The sequence below is a fragment of the Nematolebias whitei genome, chromosome 3 (genome assembly GCF_014905685.2).
Source record: "Nematolebias whitei isolate Nwh7 chromosome 3, NemWhi1, whole genome shotgun sequence".
Lineage (NCBI taxonomy): Eukaryota > Metazoa > Chordata > Actinopteri > Cyprinodontiformes > Rivulidae > Nematolebias > Nematolebias whitei.
The window spans coordinates 24,676,286-24,698,261 of NC_056500.1; the positions used below are offsets into that span (position 1 = coordinate 24,676,286).

The window sequence follows — 21,976 nt, forward strand, 5'->3', positions numbered from 1 at the left end:
AGAGACACTAATCATGTCTCTGCTGTCCAACAGAGACACTAATCATGGCAGCACAATAACAGGCCCTCAGCACATGAGCAATGGTGGCCTTGTCCACCATACCAGACAAGACCAAAGATACCCCTGAGACAATCCATCACATAATAGCAGGATGTAAGATCCAGGCAGGCAAAGCATACATGGAACGCCATAACCAAGTAGCTGGAATATTTAGGAACATCTGGAATAATATTTAGGAACATCTGGAATTATATACAGGACCATCTGGGATTATATACAGGAACATCTGGAATAATATGCAGGAAAATCCAGAATAATATGCAGGAACATCCAAAATAATTTGCAGGAACATCTGGAATATTATTAATGAACATCTGGGATAATATACAGGAACATCTGGAATTATTTGCAGGAACGTCTAGAATATATTCAGGAACATTTGAAATAATAGTCAGGAACATTGGAATGATATAAAGGTACATCTGGCCCAGATGTACCTTTATATCATTCCAATGTTCCTGTATATTATCCCAGATGGTCTGGAATAATATGCAGGAACATCTGGAATGATATGCAGGAACATCTGGAATGATATAATAATAATAATAATAATAATAATGTCATCACAATGTCAGCACTGTATGTTTCCATACAATGGCGAAATTAGTCTCTGCATTTAACCCATCCACCACCAGGTGGTGCAGTGGGCAGCTATTGAAAGCGCCCGGGGGACATTTTGGGGATTAGACGTGCTGCCCAGAGACGCCACGTGATGTGCAGTGACTGGGGATCGAACCTGGGACTCTCGGGTCCCAAGCCGGCTGCCCTGCCTCTACACCTATGCAGGAACATCTGGAATGATATGCAGAAACATCTGGAATGATATACAGGAACATCTGCAATAATATACTGGAATAATATTCAGGAACATCTGGGATAATCCAGGAACATCTGGAATAATATTCAGGAACATCTGGGATAATACAGGAACATCTTTTTTGAGTATTGACTGGAGGTCCCACAGTCCAAGTGGGAGATGCTACCAGGGTGGTGGCGAATGGACGGGCTAAGATACTGTGGGACTTCCAGATCCAGACTGACAAACAGGTGATGTTAACCAATCAGAGATTGTGGTGGTCGACAAGAGAAGCAGGCAGTGGTGATAGACGTAGCAATCCCAAAAGTCTGTAACATCAGGAAGAAGGAGCAGCTGGAGAAATACCAAGGGCTGAAAGAGGCAATACTGAAGTTTTGGGGAGGCAAAGTGTCAGTAGTCCCCAGTGGTCATTGGAGCACTTGGTGCTGTGACCCCAAACTGGAAGAGTGGCTCCAACAGATCCCAGTAACAACCTCAGAGATCTCTGTCCAGATGAGCGAAGTCCTAGGAACAGATACTGAACAGGACCCTCAATCACCCTACCTGTCCCAGGTAGAGGAGATGAGCTTGAAATGAAGTGGAACCGCTGAAGTGGAAGAGTGGGTTTGTTTGATGCTTGAAATTTTCATCTGCATGACAGGAGACATTATTGACTCGACGTGTCAACAATGTCTCGTCTATAACTCCATCTTATCCAAAAGAAAGACACGGTCTTTTTATTACTTCTCTGTCTGTTTTCATGTCTTTGTCACGTAGACGCCGCCGTAAATCTGAATGTTCCGGAAACTGTTGAACTTGAAAAACACTCCACAGCAACCATCATCATAACTTCCAGGTAATTACACAAACTGAAGCAAACATGAAAACAACAGGTCTGCGTTGCTTCTACAGTACCTCCTTAAAGTATTCCTTTCTGTGTTTTCACTCCTTTCCTTTGTAATTTAAATTAGAACTTTAAATTCATGCATTTTGGGATTTTATGTAAAGCGTCATGAAGTGAAATGGAAAAACATGGGAAGACTGTAAGTTCTCTCTATACTTCCTACAAGGAGTCCTGTGTAGTAGGAATGAGTTTAGTTGATATTCTGGACACGTCACAGTAACGGAGCCAACATCAGTCTAAAAGCTAATGCTAACGTCCACAGCTCACTGTTTTCACACAGATTTTTATAAAAACAACCAGGCACAATAATTCCCTTAAAACGTTAAAAAGTCTGTAAAACTAAGCTGCATGGTGGTGCAGGGGACAAAGCATCATGATTGCAGGTTCAAATCTTTGCTGTTTCTTGGGGAGGTTGCCTGGTTGCTCTGGTTTCCTCCCACAGTTCACAAACATGCATGTTGAATTTTTGATCTTAGGCGTGAGTGGTTAGTATCTGTGTTGGTCCTGAAGACTCGAGGTTGTCCCTCATCCCTGTTGTATTAATGCTACAGGAAGTGAGTGACCGTCAGAAGACCTATTTAAAAGCATTGAGTCTAAATGGTGTAAAGATTGTCCTAAATGAACATGGTAAAAGCTGTTGGATATGTGATTTACTCTTAGTGCAGCTCAGGGTTAAATTAAAGCACAGAGGGGATCAGGTTTTTGCTGTGCCAGTCCCCAGATTCTGGACCAACCTGTTCCTTTTCTCTACAAACTGCAGAGTCAAATCCTGCTTGAAAATTCACTTTTTTCCAAGTCACAACAGAAGTCGTCTCAGGGCACTGAACAGAAACATTCACATACATAAAAAGCCGATTAGTAAAAGTTATCTATATAAGGACGCAGCAGATTGTGTTGAATCTTCACTTTGTCACAGTCTCCCATCCTGAGCAAACACAAAGGCAACAGTGGAAAGGAAAAACTCTTTTAATGGGAAGAAACCTCCAGCACAACCAGGCTCAGAACGAGCAACCGTCTGCTTCAACCGGCTGGGGTTTGGTTGTACCTGTTTATTTTATTGTTGGTTTTCCTTTTTGTTTTTAACAAGAACTTTGGTCACTCTGGTTGTTTTATATATATTAAATAAAATGGACACTTGTGATTGTATTCCCTGTATCTTTGCACATGACTGAACATTCAGTTCAACACACCAATTCACAACAAAAGTCACCTCAGTGTACTAAACCAAAGCAAAAAAAAAAAATGCTTAAAGCTTAAATTCAATAACAATCAATTCAGTTAAACTGTAAAACGATATTCACGTGCAGCAAATAGTGACCTGCTTTGCAAAAGCTGCCCATCAGCCTGGATGTCGGTGTGAAGAAGACTGAAGTGCTCCATCAACCAGCACACAATAAACTGTACCACCCACCACACATCAGCAGCAACTAAGCTGAGCTGAAGGCTGTGAATCAGTTCACATACCTTGGGTGAACGACCTCATCAGATGCCAAAATCAACAGAAATCAACAACAAGCTGGCTAAAGCAAACCGTGCCTTTGGCAGGCTCTATTAAAAAAAGTGCTCTAATAAAGGCCTAAGGGCTGGGACAAAGGTCCAAGTATACATCTTGATGCATGCTCAATAGTCCAGGTAGATAAATCTAACGAGGTTAAGTCAAGTATTCTGGGCGGATTCTTGTTGAAACGTTTTGTCTTTTATCCAAAAGACTTTAGTCAGTCTGTGGCGCTTTTCACAAAGCTCACTGAACAAATTCAGTCTTGTAAACAGCACCTTCTCATAGTGGATCAACCAGTTTGTTGTTGACATCCAGAACTAGCTGTTCACATGGAAAAGGAGGACCATCAGCCTAACAAATGATTGTTAGTCCCCTGATGGCCGCTTGCTATTCACAGAGGGCTGAGTGATACTGGCAATAACAGCATTGAAAGGGGGTGACAGTTGAACATGGAGGTCCAAATATAAAGCTCAGTGGTACTAACCATCCTCCTGTATGGCTCAGAGACTTGGATGAGTTATCAATGGCACCTCCAACTCCTGGAATGTCTCCACCAGCGCTGCCTCATCTCCATCCTTAACACCCACTGGAGTGACTTAATAACCATTGTCTCGGTCCTCAGGCAGAGGTCACTAGTATTGAGACCATGCTCCTTCAGGCATGATGGTGCTGGGCAAGGCACGTGTTTAGAATGGAAGACCACCGCCTGCCTGAGGTTGTACTGTACGTCGAATTGTCCTCTGGGCATCGCAGTGGAGATGCCCTCAAGGAGAGATCTCACATGATTATATTTACTTTTGAGTTGTTCAGCTGCATTTAGGAAATCGTGGTTGCTGCTTCAACAGAACCTGATCCTCTCGTTGGTGTTTTAATGCACCATAGTGTTGATTTCAGCAGGAAACTTCCTGTATTCTGGCTTACCTGGTCTATTCTTTACAGGCATGAATCTGAGGGTTATATGGAAGTGATGTTGTCTCATATGGACTGTTTTCTAGTTCAAGTGTGACAGAACAACAGAATGATTTCAACACTGAGATAGAGAGAATAAACTGAGGTTTGTTGTAGTTTGAACTGTTTTTTTTTCCTTCTATCTTTTATTTTAGATCAGCTGAACATCAGTCAACAGTGATTCATCTAAATGTAACGTACAGCTCCAAGAAGAACTATTCATCCATCATCACTCTGCCTGAACAGGTAAAATGTACAGTCCCTCACTTATTGTGGGGGTTACGTTCCAAACACCCCCACAATAGGTGAACATTTGCAAAGTAGGGACGTTATATGTATTTGAATGTTTATATATATTTTAAGGCTTTATAAACCCTTCTCACACTCTTGCAATGTTCTTAACAATGTTAGTGCTTGATCATGGGTTTGTTTTTATACTTGAGTGAGCTGCACTCAGCCACTCTCTCTTTCTCTTTTTAAATTGATTCACTTATTTTGTCCACCTAAGCATTTCCCAATTATTCTACATTTGTTCATCTGATCTGTTCACCTGTGCTCCCTGAGCAGTAATGATGTGGAAAGACAGACCCCAGCCCTTCCTTTCTCTTTCTGAGGCTGTCTGTCACAGCAGAGAAAGAGAAAGGAGGGAGTTGGGGCTGGGGTCTGTCTTTCTCCATTGCCTCTGCTGTGACAGACAGCCTCAGAAAGAGGAAGGAGGGGGCGGGGTCTGAGGTCTGTCTTTCCCTGTTGCCAATCGCATGTCATGTACAATCTTGCATTGAAAACCCACGAAAAGTGAGTCCACGAAAGTCGAGCAGCAAAGTATCGAGGGATTACTGTATCGCCCCTTTTCTGGAAAAGGTGAATATTTTGGAAGCAACACATAAAACATAAAATAAAACGGTGGGACAGGGTTATCAAAAGGCTGTAAATGTTAGCGGCATGAATAAGAAATTGGTGAAGCATTCTGCAGTTAACAAGTCAGTCAGATGACTGGGTCTAAAACAAGCAGTTTAGAAGGGCTGAACCTCTCAGAAGTAAAGATGGGCAGAGGTTCACCAGTCTCTGAAAAACCATCTAAAAATAGTCGAACAGTTTATGAATCTTCAACGGACAGTTTGAAAGACGTTTAATGTCCCATCATCTGCAGTTCTTCTTATCATTAATTTCACCTGGTTATGCACAAGTGTTCTCTCATGTGAAGAAGCCAGATGTGAACACATCCAGAACTGCTGTAATTTTCACTGGACCAGAACTAATTTAAAACGGACTAAAGAGAAGAACCATCCAGCCTGTTACCAGCGCACAGTTCAAAATCCTGCATCTCTCATTATGGGGGTGCATAACTGCCTCTGGCATGAGCAGCTGACACATCTGGAAAGACTCCCATCAATGCAGAACAGTATATACAGGCTTTAGAACACCTGCTCCCATTGGGACATCTTTTTCAGGGAAGGTCTTGTATATTTCAGCAAGACCAGAGGGTGCTGCTGTGTTGGTGCAGGGCAGAGAAAAAGTTGCATTAAAAGAATACAGAGTAAAAAAACAGACAGCCGTGTTAAAAAAAATGGAGCGTCCACGGTTGCCAAAATAAAGTTTGAGAGTTTAAACTGTTGTCTCTTGTTTTCCTATAAACACCACAACACACTTCAAGAAACAAAAAACTGAAGAAGAGCCATGAGTGAGCCCTCCATCAGGCCAGAACAGGACCATGTTCCCCACTAAAACCTGCAGCAGCTGGTCCCTTCAGGTTCAGACTGTCATTAAAAGAAGAGGGGATGCATCACCGTGGAAACATGGCCTGCTGCCAGCTTTTTAAAGATGTGTTGTTGCCATAGTATTTAAAATCGCCTTAATTTATCCAAAAAAATGTTCATTGTTGTAAACATAGTTTATGAGATCACTGAGTTCTGTTTTTCTTACATTAAACACAATTGTTTTAATAACTGGGCTTGTAATTTCATAAAAATGGTATTTTGTTCACAGTAAAGTTTAAAGAATCCACAGGAACAGAAGCTGTTTCTTCTGCTTAAAACATATTTTTGTTTTCTCATCCTGCTCATGGCTGTCTTTCAAAGTTTCATAGTTGTGGAACAATTTACTGTTTGAGGATGCTAATCACACTAAAATTAGTATTTCAATAAATGTTCAAAGTGAAATGTGAGCGCATGTTGTTTTTATTTATCTGAAGTCTTAGATTTTAACTTGAATAAATCATCTTGTTTTTGGCCATTCTTCTGTTTTCTGTTCTTGTTAAGGTGTTCCTTCCAGAGGAGGCGACCTCAGTGAATTTCACGGTGGCGTCACATGATGTTGGTCAGGTGACCACACACCTGCGCAGCAACATTTCAGATCTGAACAGGTGAGTTCAGAGGCAACACACACTGAATGTTTAAGCATGCTGAAGTGAAAGTGAAGGTAACACCTGGTCTTATTTCAGTTTTATATTCCTGAATGTAGCTAAAGTTCTGGTCTTTGTCACGTATGAAGATCAGCTAACCCACAGAAGGTGTCTTAGCACCACAGGGCATAATTATGGTGCAAGTGACAGGCAAAAAAATGATACAGGAAGACCAGACTTGTTGATATTTAACAATTTATTACAAAAGAAATGATCACCTAAATGTCCCAGGGATTAGACGGGTCCATGTGACAGAATCTTTCTGACCGCAGATTGTCAGAGATTTGAACAAAGTTTATCTGTAAGATACTACAACGCCACCAGTCTTTTCCTAACTGGAAGGTTGTATGACTCGGAGGAAGTGGGGCCTAACAATAAACTGAACAGATTTGTAGACGACAGGACAACCTGTTGCACCTTAAGAGGACATCTGAGAGTCTCTCAGTGAATCTTGGTAGTCTATGTCCACATGTTCCAACTCCCAGTCCCGGCTGCAGCTCAGTGTTTGACTCACGAGTCAAAGGCTGGGATTAGTTTGTGTCGGTGTCGTAGACTAGTAGTAGAAGTAGTAGACTAGTAGTAGTAATTTGCCCTTCGAAAGGAGGACGTATTAATAGTCTCTGTCCAAAAACTCTCTTTTCTGGACCATAACCTCTGATCCACTCAAGATCATGTTTGTGCTGATGTTCAATGTTTTATGTTATGAGTGCTTAGTGTATATTTAGTTGATGTTTTTCTTAGTTCATATCTTAGATGTCATTACTGTTTTTCTTATACATTTTATTGTTGGATGTAACTGGGACCCTGCGTACATAATTTCGCTCCACCACATGTACCACATGAGGTGCGAATGACAATAAAGAAACTCTGACTCTGACTCTGACTCTGATAACACTTCATACACTTTTATGCATCATCACTAGTGGAGCGTCACATACGTTTTTCATCACCCCAGACACAAATCAAGGTCAAAGGTTATACAAGGTCTTTGCTTGTTCAGGCCATCACTAGTTAGACCGTTGTATAATGTTTTGTTGTGGGGTGGATAATGTGCTGTATGTGGTACATTTGTATCAGAGGATTTTTGGTTGAAGGAAAAGGAAGAAGCGGGTAAACATAATGGATGAATGGTTATGGATGTTTTTATTACTATGGCTGAGAATCTTATCTCCGCCCATGAACCATATGTTTGGGTTAGATGGCTGCAGTATGCAGGCATGGACACCCCTATGCTCTGTGAACTTGGCTGAAATGATAAGGGCGTTAAAGCAAGCTGAGGGGGCAGCTCGATGCAGATTCTCGTGACTGGTCTTCATGTGTGTACATTTATGTATATTTATGCAACCTGTCCAGAAAATCTGACCTTGCAAGTAAAATCCTGGTTAAAAATCTTCCCCTGCTATCGAGTGTGGTTCTTTTAGTAAGATTATTTTTCTCCAACATCTTGTTAATATTATTTTTTGTCACATGTTGTTGGTGAACAGTCATAAATCCTGGGCTGCTCTCTAGTCTTGATAAAGTCCTGCAGACCAGTACTGATGAAGTTTCATCACACAGGCCTCATTGCAGCAGTAACTGTCTCTCACATGACTATAGAGAAATGTTGGCCCTCATTTAGTTTTTACAACAATGCTTCAGTCATTTGTTTCTGCACAGCTCTCTTACCATTTGGTCTGGGGTTCAAACTTCTCTCTCTCTTTTTATTCACCAAGTAACTTCTCCCACTTGACTATTATGCACACAAACATTTAGGTTTACTTGCATTCCCTGTTTAATTCCAGTTTTGAAAAACATTAATCTTTAAACCACAAATATTCACTATTCACTATCCCTCCATCGGTGTACTACTTGTACTAATTTGTGACACGGAAATCATTTGAGAATAAGAGGCTTTCCAGAACCATCCAGTTCTGTCTCTAAACCATATGTGTCGAACTCAAGACCCGGGGGCCAAATGTTTTTTTTATTACTTTATTTTTACCAGGAAGAAATCTGTTGAGATCATCAATCTTTTTTACATGGATGTCCTGGAAAATGTGGCCCTCGTTGACATCTTATCTGGCCCTCAAGAAGATATGTGAAATGTAAAATACTTCTGTCTCTTGACTTTTTTCAGTAATCTTTGATTATGATGTCAAAAGCACAACAGAGAGCATCAAATGAGAGCAATCAAACTCTTGTTGAGGAATCTGTGACGAAGAAAAGATTTAGGGTATCTAACTTGAGTTAATGTAGTTTTCAAAATTGGCCCTTAGTTTGAAAAAGGTTTTAATTTCGGCCTCCTTTTGTAAGTGAGTTTGACACCCCTGCTAAACCTTTATCCCTGTTCAGTTTGTCTTTCAGGATCCGGTTCACAGTGATCCACAGCAGGGTTCTGGCAGTGGTCAGTGATGTGATCGGATGGATCTACTTTGTGGCCTGGTCCGTGTCTTTCTACCCTCAGGCGTGGGAGAACTGGAGGAGGAAAAGGTAGACTGATCTGTCTGTCCTCTACTTTTTCTTTTGGATTAAACAAACGGTCATAAAATAGAAATTAATAGAGGAGATCTTTTATTTGTTCCTCAGCTGGAAAGTTTGGAGTGATGCAGCGGCAAATATACTTTTTTTGACATTATTTCAAACTAAACCTTTCCTGTTTGTACCTAAAACAGTAAAGGTTTAGTCTGATTTAATGTCAGACAGAGAAAACAGTTATTTTTTTAAACGGCGTATGTAAACATCTGCTTTGAACAGTTTCACTTATGAAGTGAAGACGCATCAGTCAGGAGGTTCCTCAGAAACATAATGCACTTTTATTTAATCTATTTGTTTCTAACTGGATTAACTGTGCCCAAAAATGTAGGAACCCCCCGCCCCCCAAAATCAGATTTAAAATATAAAGTTAACGTTTGTGTTCAGTGTTGTAGGTCTCAACTTCGACTTCCTGGCTCTGAACCTGACAGGATTCATAGCTTATAGTGTCTTCAACATCGGGCTGTTCTGGATCCCGTACATAAAGGTAACTCTGTCCTCTAAAGAAGAACGATCCTCTCAGTCTGGATCAGTTCCACTGAGAATTAAACTGTGGAATCAGCCACAGACGGTTCTGATTGAACAAATAAAGGTCAAGCATTGTTAGAGAATGCGTATCGCCTGATTAATTTCATACCAGAGTTTGAAACCAAGGCCCCCTCATGTTGACAAATGAAGGCATAATCATTTTTGGTCAAACCTTTGAAATAATGTTCAATTGTGATGAGCATGTGCTGACTCTCAGCTACTACCACGCCAGACTTTAGCTCACTATCTGTGAAATTCAGCTGTTTTTGTGTTTTGTAAGGCCAGTTTTCTGTTACAGTCAACTTGAATTGGGTTGGTGTTAAAAGTTATCAGCTGTCGACTTCCAATCAAAGATTCATAAAAGTTTCTTTAAAATGTGTCCACTGATTCACAAGTTTTTTTTGCTAACAGAGATAGTTGACTCAAAACTGTTTATGGTAAAAATTAACTTGTTGAGGATCAGCCTTAGCTACTAGCATGACAATCTCAGTTTTTATTTTTTCTTATTTATTTGCCATTTATTTAACCAGGTTAGTTAGCTGAGAACAAATTCTAATTTTCACTGACGACCACGAGGCAGCAAGTACATCCAAACATCAAATCGTACAGACCATGGCTGTGTTTAACAATAAAAGAGCTAGAACAGGTCCATGGTACAATAATGTAACCGAACGTGTAAAGGAGATTGATAAAAGCATGTGCAACGGTCATGAAATGATGTCCTCCCTAGGGGTTGAACGAGTATATAATTTTTAAACTCGACATTAACATAATAAAACCCGAGTAGAACTCGAGTATTTGATGACGTCATAGATTTCAAGATACAAAAATTAATAAATAAATAAAACCAAAATAAAAGGTAATTATTTACAAAAAAAAAATGACCAGCAAAACTTTGGGAGCTTATATTATGCTCCTACCATTTATCATACTGCAAATAAGTCACAGGAAAAACTAAACTATTGGTTATCATTATTAAACTGCAAACGGGAAGAAACGTGCAGCATGTCAGAAACTAAACTTAAAACAGTGGATGGGTGGTGTATTGGACCCAGTGATACACCATACTCTGTGACCTGCAACAGTGCAACACCGCCCCCTACGGTCATACGGTGGTCACATAATATGACGTCACTACGGATACCCGACTTTACATTTTTAACCTTGATAGAGGTCTTAGCAATCGATGTGTAGATTACTCGAGTACTCTGTTAATGCCCTAGTCCTCCCTAAGCGTTTAAAGATGTACACAGAATAAAAAGTGTTACAGAGCTTGTTACGTTGTTGATGCATATGTTAAAAAGAGTTGGACTGAGTATGGCACCTTGGGGAACACCTTTTGCTGATGGGTAGCAGGTCTGACAGGTAACCTTCCGTCCTCACCGATTGCATGCACCCGGAACAGTAGCTTTTATATCGATGACAGACCAACATTGGTTCATAAATATGGCGTTAAAGTTAACAGGCAACGTGCATTTCTTCTTTCCTTGAATTCAGTCTGTGTTTATTCAGTGAAACTGTCATGTTCTTGTGTTCTCAGGAAGAGTTTCTGCAGAAGAGTCCGAATGGTATTAATCCAGTCAGTGCTAACGATGTTTTCTTCAGCCTCCATGCTTTTCTGTTCTGTATCATCTATGTCATTCAGGCTGCTGCATACGAGGTCTGAACTTTAACAAGTACATATTTAAAACCATCAACTTTCATACCATAATGGTAATTCATAAAATGATCCTGTGTTCTCTCTCCTGTCCAGAGGGATGGTCAGAAGGTCTCGTGGACTGCCAGGTTCTTGTTGCTCATAGGCTGGACTTTTGCTTTGGTCACTTTGTTTCTTGCTGTAGCCAAACAAATCACCTGGTTGGATTATCTCTACTACTTCTCCTACATTAAACTCGCAGTCACGCTGATCAAATATGTCCCACAGGTAAGATTAACAGAGGGAACCCCCCCCATACCTCAGATAATTCTCATTGCTTCTCGATCAAAAATAACCTCTACACCAAAGCAGATAATTTTAGACTCAATGCGTAGTTATATTTTATATTTTATATGCAAACTCAGGCTCATCCCTTAAAGTTGGATACAACTTGCATAGAATACACACATTGTAAATAAATGTGTACAGGAAGAGGATGAGGCTGAAGCATTTCCATCTTTATACATGTTTATAAATACAACTCCATCTCTCTTTGAAATGTCGCTTTTCCTACAAAGTCCAGTCTAAACCACAGGCAGTGCACAGCCCCCCAACTTCAGGCACAACAGGACTGCCTTTTGAAACTTCAAGCAGCTATGGGATCAGTCGCCATCTTGGACCTTCAGATCCTCTCAGTCTCTCAATGCTCTGTACTATGCTTTTTGGGGTTTTGTATTTTTATGTTGGATTTTTTTGTGTCTGCACCACCTTGCTCTTTAAAATCCACTCATGAAGCTGCAGCGACCCCCCCCCCCCAAGTGTTGTCAACGTACCAATATCTCTAGCTAGCTATAAAGTTGGCATAGAGCTGTTTACATTGATCGTTTCATTACTGATGCATCTGAAGTTTTGTGTGGAAATACACCTTGCAAAGTTATTGTGTGTACGCACCCTTTGTACATGAAACCCAGGGGCTGTGGGAACCCCCCACACTTCCTGCTTTCTGACATCGAAATCCCATCTGAGACGGTGGATCAGTAATGATTGTCCCAAAGCCTTCAAGCGCTGAGCTGTGGACCTGTGAGACAATCTGCAGCAGAGATCCTGTCGTATGCTTCTTTGTCCCGTGTCGCGGAGTGAAGTGGGAGAATCTGTCTGTGTTATGAGCGTGAGGTACTGACTTCCATTTTGGTGTGTTGCTGCATCTAGAGTAGGTTTGAAAAAGAATTGTTGCCACATCGAAATCCAAGATGGCCACCACCATAATTTGAGGAAACAATGTTTTCTATTTTTTATATTGTTTAAAAGTATATTTTCCTCAAATGATTGGGTTGGCTGAATATTATTCAATGGGGGGCCAAGGCCACTACTGGACACCCCCTGGCTCCACCACTACACCTGGTGGTGGATAAAATGTCTCCCTCCTCTCTCCGGTCTCTGCGCTGCCTCACACAAGTAAAAGACAAAACCTCCCTCTGTTCTCTACAGTGTAACTCCTGCCCTCCTGAATATCTTAACAAAAACATTTAGGTTTACTTCATTCTCTGTTCAACTCCAGTCCAGAAAAACACTCGTCTTCAAAACTATAAACATTCACTACTCAGACCCCTCAGTGAGGGGGGACATTAGCATACTGCTTGTTTCTGTTGTCTCCATATGCGCTCTCTTAATGGGTTTGTGTAAGTTCAGGTTCTGATTCATGACATTTTCTCTGGAAATGTTTCTTTCCCTCATCTTCACGTCAGTTTTGTCTTTATTGTGTAATTTCCATTAGACATGCAGGGGTTTCATCCTGTAAGCAAGTGGTGTCCTTAACTTTGATGTTGATTGTTTTGTGTGTGTGCGTGTGCGTGCGTGCGCAGGCGTACATGAACTACAGAAGACGGAGCACTGATGGTTGGAGCATTGGGAACGTCCTGTTAGACTTCACAGGTGGAGTCTTCAGTATCTTACAGATGATCATACAGTCCTACAACAATGGTAATTATACTTCTTGCATGTACTTTTTATTCTCTGATGGCTTTTATTTGACTGTCTTTAGGATTAAAACATCCAATTTTTCTTTTGTTTCTTGGAGTTGTCACAGAAATGAATATTACAATTTGATACAAAACTATAATTTTTCTCTATAAATCTGTTTTTCTTCTCAAAGTTTATTTTGGTTCACTTTGTGAATTCATTCATACGTTTAGATCCAAAGAATAATAGCAACATTTAAGTTCCTTTAGACTTTGGTGTGAATTCTGAGTCAGCATTTGTGTGGCCTGTATGCTGAGTCATTAGTCAGGACTGGAGTGGGACTCATTTTCAGCCCTGGAGTTTCATGCCTCAGAGTGGCCCACTTTAGGTCACGACCTATTATTATAAAAATCATGTAATTATAAGCTTACATCAGGGGCGATTCTAGAATCTGCCCTTTAGGGACGCATTAGCCCCCATTGCTGACATTATAAAACTTGATTCAATAACTATTTTATAGTTAATGGCAAAACAAGAAGTTGCCTGACCAACAGCTCTCCTTGTGTGAATAGAGCACGCTCCGCTTCTCTCATGCATCCTAGCCACAGTCTAACAAACATACCGTAGTGTAGCCTAGAGACTCAAAATACAGTTATTGTCCACAAGCTGTCAGATGACTGAACTCTCATTAAATAACACTGAACAACTGGCAATAACATTGCACCAAGCCACATCTGTGACAACTAATATGACTAATATTAGCTTGTGACACCTAATATTTTTTTGCTCTCCATGTTACTCACTACCTGTGCAATAACCTGTCACACAACCTGTGTCATTTATGTTAGTTATGTGCAGTATACATCATGTGCATTTAAGCTTATATTACTACCTTGAAATACTTATTCATACATATTCGTCCTACTTGCACCATTATATTCTACCATGTTGTTTACTATTTTGTCTTTAGGACCTTGTAAATATTGTATTTACTTTTTCACTTTTTAGTACTTTATGTTGTACCCTTATTTTCATTCATTCAACCTTTATTTAGTCTGGTAAATCCCATTGAGCCTCGAGGACTCATTTACAAGCGAGACCTGATTTCAACAAAGAATGATGACAACAATGGACAACGGCGACAACAGTAAACAGTTATAAAAAGTCATACTCCAGTTGATTTTTTTTTAAACAAATAGGATGGCTAAAAGAAAAAGGTAACAAAAAAACAGCTAGATTCTAAGGCAAATGTAGAAAACTAAAAACAGGAACATGTCTGCGTTGGTCCCTGCCAGGAGTCCAACAGATTCTTAAAGCCACTTGGAGAGGTCAAGGTCGAGAGCTTCAGATCTTTTTGTAAGATATTCCAGGAAACAGGAGCAGAGTAGGAGAAGGCCCTCTTGCCTAGTTCAGTCCTCATTGAGGGAACACTGCAGGTAATAATGTCCTGAGAGCGCACGCTGTAGCTGCACTTATTGAATGCTTTTGTAGTTCTTGTTTGTTTGTTCATTGTTTTAGTGAGTCAAATCAGTTCTTCTCATCCTGAATATTTTATTGTACTGTTAACCTTATGTTAACCTGCATATGACAAATAAACATAACATGAATTAAGCATTAACCTTTAATTTAACCATTAAGCATACAATGTAATTATGACAGAAAATAGATGATTTACCTGCAGTTACTTTCGTAGAGATGAACATGTGGTAGCTACTTCCTGTTTATAACTTGTGATCAGCTGATGGGGTTGATCCCCGGCTTTTTACATGTTTTCCAAACTCCGTTTCATTTTTGAAAAAGAATAAACTGTATCCCACCTCAACGCTCAGGGTAACACGTGTCTGGATTACCTGTTCTCCTCTGACACCGTTTAACCATTTGTTCTGGTGATTTTTCACAAACCCCTCTGACCGTAAAGCGTCCTGGCTGCAGGCAGCCACATATCTGCAGGTAAGGGGCGTTTACCTTCGGGACAAATTGAGGTTACCGATTGGTCATTTGTTGACACGCCTGCTGGATTGAGTGACAGGTCACGCAGCGGAGCCAACTTGTGGAAAAAAGAGAAAAAAAAAAAAAAAACGAGTTGCAGCCCTGCAGTGGAGGCGGGGTGGCCCAGGAGCAGCGGTAACGTGCTCTGTGTTTATATGTTGTTAATAAAAAGTTCTAAAAAATTAAAATAAAATGGTGAGGGCCGGCCCTGCAGCCCACAAATCAGACCGGCCCACTGGGAATTCTCCAGACCCTCCCGATTGGCCACTCCGGGCCTGAGTCCATACGCACTCAGAAAATTGTTTCTTTTATTTATCATGTATAATGTGAAAATGAGCGTCCAAATTCAAGCATTAGTGAACATAAAACAAATGTGATGTGCCACAGCTGTGATAAAATGACCAAATGTTATTTATTTATTTAAAGACAAAAATTGTAGTTCTTTATAATGAAATGTCTCAGCTACATAAACTGGCATTTGAAGAGTTACAATCCTGAAAGTGTTTAGTGGTTTTGAGCAAGTATTAAGGCAGAAATAAATATTGACATATGAGAATTGTGTTGCAGATTTTGAGTACATTTTTACTATGAAGCAACTCAGAAGGTCCAAAATGCATCAAGACGTGTGCGAGAGGACAAGACGTGGGAATTCAAACGTTTTATGATAAATCAATTCCATGCCACGAGCCGTAACACTTCCTGCTGACGTGTGTCTCCTCAGATGAGTGGCAGCTGGTGTTCGGTGATCCCACCAAGTTCGGGTTGGGCCTGTTCTCGGTGCTGTTTGACATCGTCTTCATCACTCAGCACTACTGTCTGTACCGGCAGCCGAGACGGTACGAAGCCGTCCCAGAACAAGACGACTGACTCAAAGAGCCAGACCCTTCTGAGCAGAGCTGCTGCTACGACCTGCAGCTGCAGAACGGAAGACCTGCTGTTTGTCATCAGAACCTTCCAGAACCAGCTGCTCGGACCTCTGGTCCGGTTTCTGAACCGCCTCAGGGAGATCACCCATCTCTGCTCTTAGAACTGTTTACTGAGAACATAAAAAGTAATACTTTAAGCTATATTTTATTATTTAACATGTAATCACACTTTAGAGATTATTTTTGTCTTGATTATTGATAGCTGTTATTGAATTTGATTAAAAATGCTGAGTAATCTTTAATAAAGATGATTTGATGCATTATTAAGTCTCTTGTGCTCATCATGTGTGTATTAAAATCGATCCAAAGAACACAAGATATTTTGCTAACAGAGTTGTCTCTAAACAAATGTGCACAATCTCAAAATATACACTGAGGATCAGTGTCAGCTACTACCACACCAAGTTTTAGGTCCAAGTCTGTAAACACGAGTTACGGGAGGTTTTGTGTTTTTTAAGGTCAGCTGATTGTGGCGGCCATCTTAGATATAGCTGACTCCATAAATGATTTCAGTTCAGTTTATTTACTGTATATTAGGCCAAGTCCCGACAGAAGTCGTCTCAGGGCACTATAAACATTCACATACATTAAAAAAGACAATTATTAAAGTATAATTGGTTGTAGATGTACGTGCAATCATAGCTTCCGACGGTTTTATTAGAATTTCTTTCTGCGACACGTGATTAGAAGTGTTGCTACAAGAAATCAAAACCTGCAGAAATGTCTGATGGGTAAATAAAGATACACAAGGCTTTATATGCATATCTGTTTCTTAAACTGTATCAAAACAGATCGACTTTTTTCCCCCCATAACAATAATCCCCGTCTGCACATAAAACAAAAAATAAAATTTGTATATCGCTTCCTTGTAAGAAAAAATAAGTTTCCAAATGATCCATTTAAAAAAACATGACTTATTAATAGGGTATTCCTTGGAGAAATGCATATCATCCATGTATCTGGCTGGTGTTCACATCTGGCTTCTTCTTTGTCTGATAGAGCTTTAAGCAACATCTGTGGATGAACTGTGTTTAGACAATGATCTGTGCAAGTGTTCCTGAGCCCTGAACAGAACCTGACCTGGTTTTAAATTGGTGGCCCCTGAGGGCCACGGCCATCACAACCATTCAATACCAACTCAAGTACTTTCAACTGAGGAACCTCCATCCACTCGTTTTCTTTACTGAAACTAACTTCAGAAACTGTCACACATGGCGGTAGTGTGATGGTCGGGGCTGTAATTCATGGAATCTTGAATTCTCTACCAGAAACTCCTGAAGGAGAACATCCGTCATCAGTTTGTCACCCAGGTTCTGCAGCAGGACGATGAAGTACAGCAGCAACGATCCTCCACAGACTCATCGCCATCGTCACCCAGATCGATACGATTACTGTACTGACCTAAAGCAGCCAATCTTGTTGAATGGTTTTGAATATCAATTTGAATATTTTATTACCTTGACAGTAAGTACATGAACTAATACGCAATTTATTGTTTTGTTATATTGAAGATTAGGCGGAATAGTGGCACAGTTGGTAGAGCCGCCACCTCTCAATGAGAAGGTCGCCGGATCAAATCCTGGCCGGGGACCCTTCTGGGTGGAGTTCGCATGTTCTCTCCGTGCATGCATGGGTTTCTCCGGCTACTGGAGACCTATCCAGGGTGTCCCCTGCCTCCCTCTCAGTAACCGCTGGACATGTGCACCAGTGACCCGTGACCCAAAAAGGAAGAAGCAGGTAAAGATGATGGATGGAAGGATGAAGATTAGGTCATGTGCCTTTGTAAGCTTTTCCTTTAAAAATTTAGCTAATGTTTATACTAACTTGTCTTATTTAAGGCGTGGAGCAAAACTCATCTACATTGAAGTGGAGCACCACCACCTCTATGTACTGTAAGTATAAATATGGCATGTACTGTATATATATATATATATATATATATATATATATATATATATATATATATATATATATGTGTGTGTGTGTATCTTTTTCACATATTTTTCAGTCCATTTCTTTCTGCCTCTCATTGTCAGCAGTCAGGGAGTGAGACCCATGTGGGTGGTTACCATGGTGACCACAATGAAAAACTGACAGCACCATTAGCATTTTTATTTCACCTGTTCTCATACTTCCAAAATCTTCTGCTTATTAGTGTGAAAACCATTCACAGTATTTTTTCATTTTGAAATATATTGTTTATAATATTTATTTGAAATATTTAGCTTTGTCAGCCATGTTTTTCTCATTGAAAAGGAATAGAGCGCTCTTCACATCCTTCAAACCCTTTGAGCTGTTTACAACCTTTTACTGCTCATTTCAGCTTCTGTCCAGGTTCAGCTATTTTCAGCTTCTCCCGTGCGGTTTCTGCTCCTTACAGATTCTGTTTGCCAATTTCAGCTGGTTTTGCCTTTTTTCAGCCTTAAAGCTGCTTTTAGTGTCCATCTGATAATTTCCACTTCTTTCTGCTATTCTCAACTTTTTGCTGCATTTCAGCTACTTCACTACTAATTTGAGCTCTTTTCAGCTACTTTTTGTCCATTTCAACTTGTGCTCTTTCAGCCTTTTTCTGCTAATTTCAGATTTTTTTGCACTCTTTTTGGCTTTTTTCAGTTTCTTTATGCTTCGTCTTACATCGACTTTAAACATATTGAAGTAAAATTTTGTGTGGTAGCAGCCGAGACCAATATATACTGAAGGCTAATTAAAAAGTCAAGAGCCAAAGCTAATGCAGTCTGTCTGTGGACCATTTTTTGTCTGAGCATCAACTCTTTTTAACCCTGTAATGTAGGAATGTCAAACTGCACAGCTTCAGTGTCATGGGGTCAAAGGTCACCCCTTTAAATAGCTCTACAATGATAACCCTTGAAGATAGACACGTTAATAATTCAGTCTTATGCATATTTCAGCCTTTTTTGATTTTTTTTTTCAGCTCGTTCTCTGCTAATTTCTTTGTTCTGCCCATTACAGCTTTATTATTCATCTGTCTTCAGCAGAATCACCCACACCCTTTAGTTACAATAGTCCTCTCAGATCTCGAGTCAAATTTAGAGTTAGATGAAACTTTGTCCTTCAACAATTAGCATCAGAAGTGAGTCAAATATGGATCTGTAAGATCTTTGATGCATGTTTAATGACTTACACCAGGTCCTATAGTTTTATTTACCATGGACCTCATTCTGGTTTCGTTCTCAGAGACGGATAAGAACAGAAAGTGAAGTCAAGATGTTTTTATAAAAAAAGCTTGAATGGTTCCCTTTGCACAGCAGCAGAAAGTACAGAAAACCATTAAACAGGAAGGAAATGAGTTTGAGGAAGTTTAGTTTTTTTTACCATCAGCTTGACAGAAACACGAGCCCCACAAACTAAACCTCACGTTACAGAAGAGTTTAATATCGTCACCATTTGATTTGATTATTCCTCAGAGTTCAGTCATTCACAGACTGAAGACTTTCAGACCGTATCAGTTTGTTGAAGTGGAACGGTCCTGATTTAACAAAAATAAAAGCAGCAGTTTATCTTGGTCTTTTCAGTTTAAAGTGAACATTTGAGTCCAACACCGCAGATTTTGTTAGTAACTAAACCAAAGTATCATCATAAAGGAGGGAAGCACCCAGTAAAAGGTAAAATCAAATAAAATAAATATGGCTAATGAAATGAAGATCTACACCTGTCCCATCAGCTCATTAGTCTCTGTTTGAAGGAATGCTTTAAATACACTTCGTTTTTTTTGTTTTGTTCCTGTGCAGCAGCCGCCGGCCTGGCCCGGTTCAGTGCGGCTCGGTTCTGTCAGGTGCTGTTGATGATGATGAGAGCAGGACTGGCGGTTTGCTGACTCGTCTCGCACATGGAGCTCTGCTCCGCAGGCTTGGCGAAGATGCGTGGTGTGTTCAGGTTGTAGACTCCTGCTCGAAAAAAGCAGGCTTTCAGCGTGAGGCTCACAACCTCCTGCTGGCCCAGCTGTAGCTTGTACTGGCTCTGACCCACCCAGGCAAACGAACTGTGGACCTCCAGAGACTCCAGACTAAAAAACACATGAAACCACATGAAAAAAAGACAGAAAAATAAGGCTGACAAATATACAGAGAGCTGCCCAACAACTCACCGTCTTTGGTACAGTTTTTATTCTGTTGCCTTACGTTGACATTTTAATCTGATTAAAAGTAATGGACCAACAGTCAGATGAATACATGCTGAACATGGCATGTGCAGCTCCAACCATCACCTCAAGAAGACATTTAATTATTGACCGACGTCACAGGTGAAGACGAGGTTTACTTGCTGGTGTGTGTGCATCCATTTGTAGGTAATGTTTTGGTCTGAGTGTGTCTGTCTGTTAGCAAAATATCTCATGACCCACTAGATCAAATTTTAAACAGAACTTGCAGGTCATGATCGGATGTACATCTACAAACCCAGTTAAGATGGCCGCCATAGCCTTCAGTTTGAATTTACCTCTAACCCACTGTTTGTATATATTTTATGTTTATAATTTTTTTTTTTTGATGAATAATTTTTGTGTCAAGAACAACCCAAACAAGGTGTAAAACTGTGGAACGATTTAAAGCACCCGGTCTTTGGTTTTCTGTGGGGAAGCTATCTGAGCTGCCAGCCACGCATCCATCTGATCTCTGATCCAGCTGCACCGGATCAGAACCCCAACAGTTCCATCTCCCAGTACAACCGGGTTTATCCACTGATAAACTCACCTGGAGCTTTTGTGTCTGAGGTCGATGATGACGTCTATCAGAGCCAAGGAGCAGTTGGACAGGGTCAGAGTTACTGGGACCAGACAGAGACTGCGGACACAAACGGAACCAGTTTAACTTCACATGACCCTTAACTAGCAAAGAGGCTAACAGTGTTTCCACATCAAACTGTTTCACATCATTATTATTATTATTACTATTATTTTTATTATTATTATTATTATTATTAGACCTTTATTTATACAGGTTAGTTCCCATTGAGCCTCGAAGACTCGTTTACAAGAGACCTGTTGCATACAACATACAGGCAGATGAGAAAAAGAGAACACGAGGGTGGAGGAAGCCAAAAAAAAAAGTCTCACACCATGTCCTGGCCGGGAAACAGTATAAAAGATGCAAAAAAAAAAGACCTTGCAACTTAAAGCTGCAACATACAATGACATCATAATACATTTATGCATAGAGGTCGACAAAGCCGGTGAGTTGTCCATGGACACTCCAGAAAGTTCCAAATTTCTAATAAGATGGTGTCCACATCATGGGTCTGATAAGGCCACAGATGTCCTTGGGAAGGGGGCCGGCAGGCAGAAGCTTCTAGATTATGTATCCTTCAGGAGCAATTTGAGATCAATTGGCCAGTCCAAGGCCAACGGGGAGGCCAAATTCAGATAAACAACAACTGTTTGGGCCGCCAGACCCTGTTTTCTGTCTGCCTTCAAAGCTCTGCTGGTACACTCAATGGTGAATACAAACAGCCAGATTAGTAGACATTCCGCCCGGTCTGTGCTCAATTTAGCATTCTCCAAGATCGAATCCTTCATGCTGGCGAGTTCCAGGAGCCGCGAGTGGCCTACGATTCTCAGAAATCGCGTCCAGCTTGCGGTTGAGCTCGGTAAGCATAAGAGTCTGAGAGCTCGAGGCACAGATTAATCCTTCACATAAGGCTGGCAGCTTTACCATGGCCGAAACTGCTGCCGACGTCTTCCTAATTTGTCGATATCCTAGGTCTCTGCCAATTCCAAAAAGCAGAAACCCTGCTATCATAAATCCAATAATGTACACGTCTTCTAGGTCCTCCACGGACAGCACTGATGGGCACATCATCTTCCAC

The 21,976-nt window shown here is 40.6% G+C and overlaps 2 protein-coding genes across 2 annotated transcripts in view; one reads left to right on the forward strand and one right to left on the reverse strand.

Annotated features, from left to right (window-relative positions):
- ctns (cystinosin, lysosomal cystine transporter) overlaps nt 1-16,140 on the forward strand; it is an 18,858-nt gene extending 2,718 nt beyond the window's left edge. Inside the window, exons 3-11 of the mRNA XM_037698145.1 lie at nt 1,634-1,712; nt 4,362-4,452; nt 6,465-6,568; nt 8,939-9,076; nt 9,506-9,605; nt 11,187-11,306; nt 11,400-11,570; nt 13,145-13,262; nt 15,952-16,140. Coding sequence (XP_037554073.1) covers nt 1,634-1,712; nt 4,362-4,452; nt 6,465-6,568; nt 8,939-9,076; nt 9,506-9,605; nt 11,187-11,306; nt 11,400-11,570; nt 13,145-13,262; nt 15,952-16,097 — 1,067 coding nt within the window. The 3' untranslated portion in view covers nt 16,098-16,140. The remainder of the gene's footprint in view (nt 1-1,633; nt 1,713-4,361; nt 4,453-6,464; nt 6,569-8,938; nt 9,077-9,505; nt 9,606-11,186; nt 11,307-11,399; nt 11,571-13,144; nt 13,263-15,951) is intronic.
- Nucleotides 16,141-19,730: 3,590 nt separating this feature from the next.
- trappc8 (trafficking protein particle complex subunit 8) overlaps nt 19,731-21,976 on the reverse strand; it is a 45,355-nt gene continuing 43,109 nt past the window's right edge. Inside the window, 2 exon segments of the mRNA XM_037674264.1 lie at nt 19,731-20,180; nt 20,866-20,955. Coding sequence (XP_037530192.1) covers nt 19,946-20,180; nt 20,866-20,955 — 325 coding nt within the window. The 3' untranslated portion in view covers nt 19,731-19,945.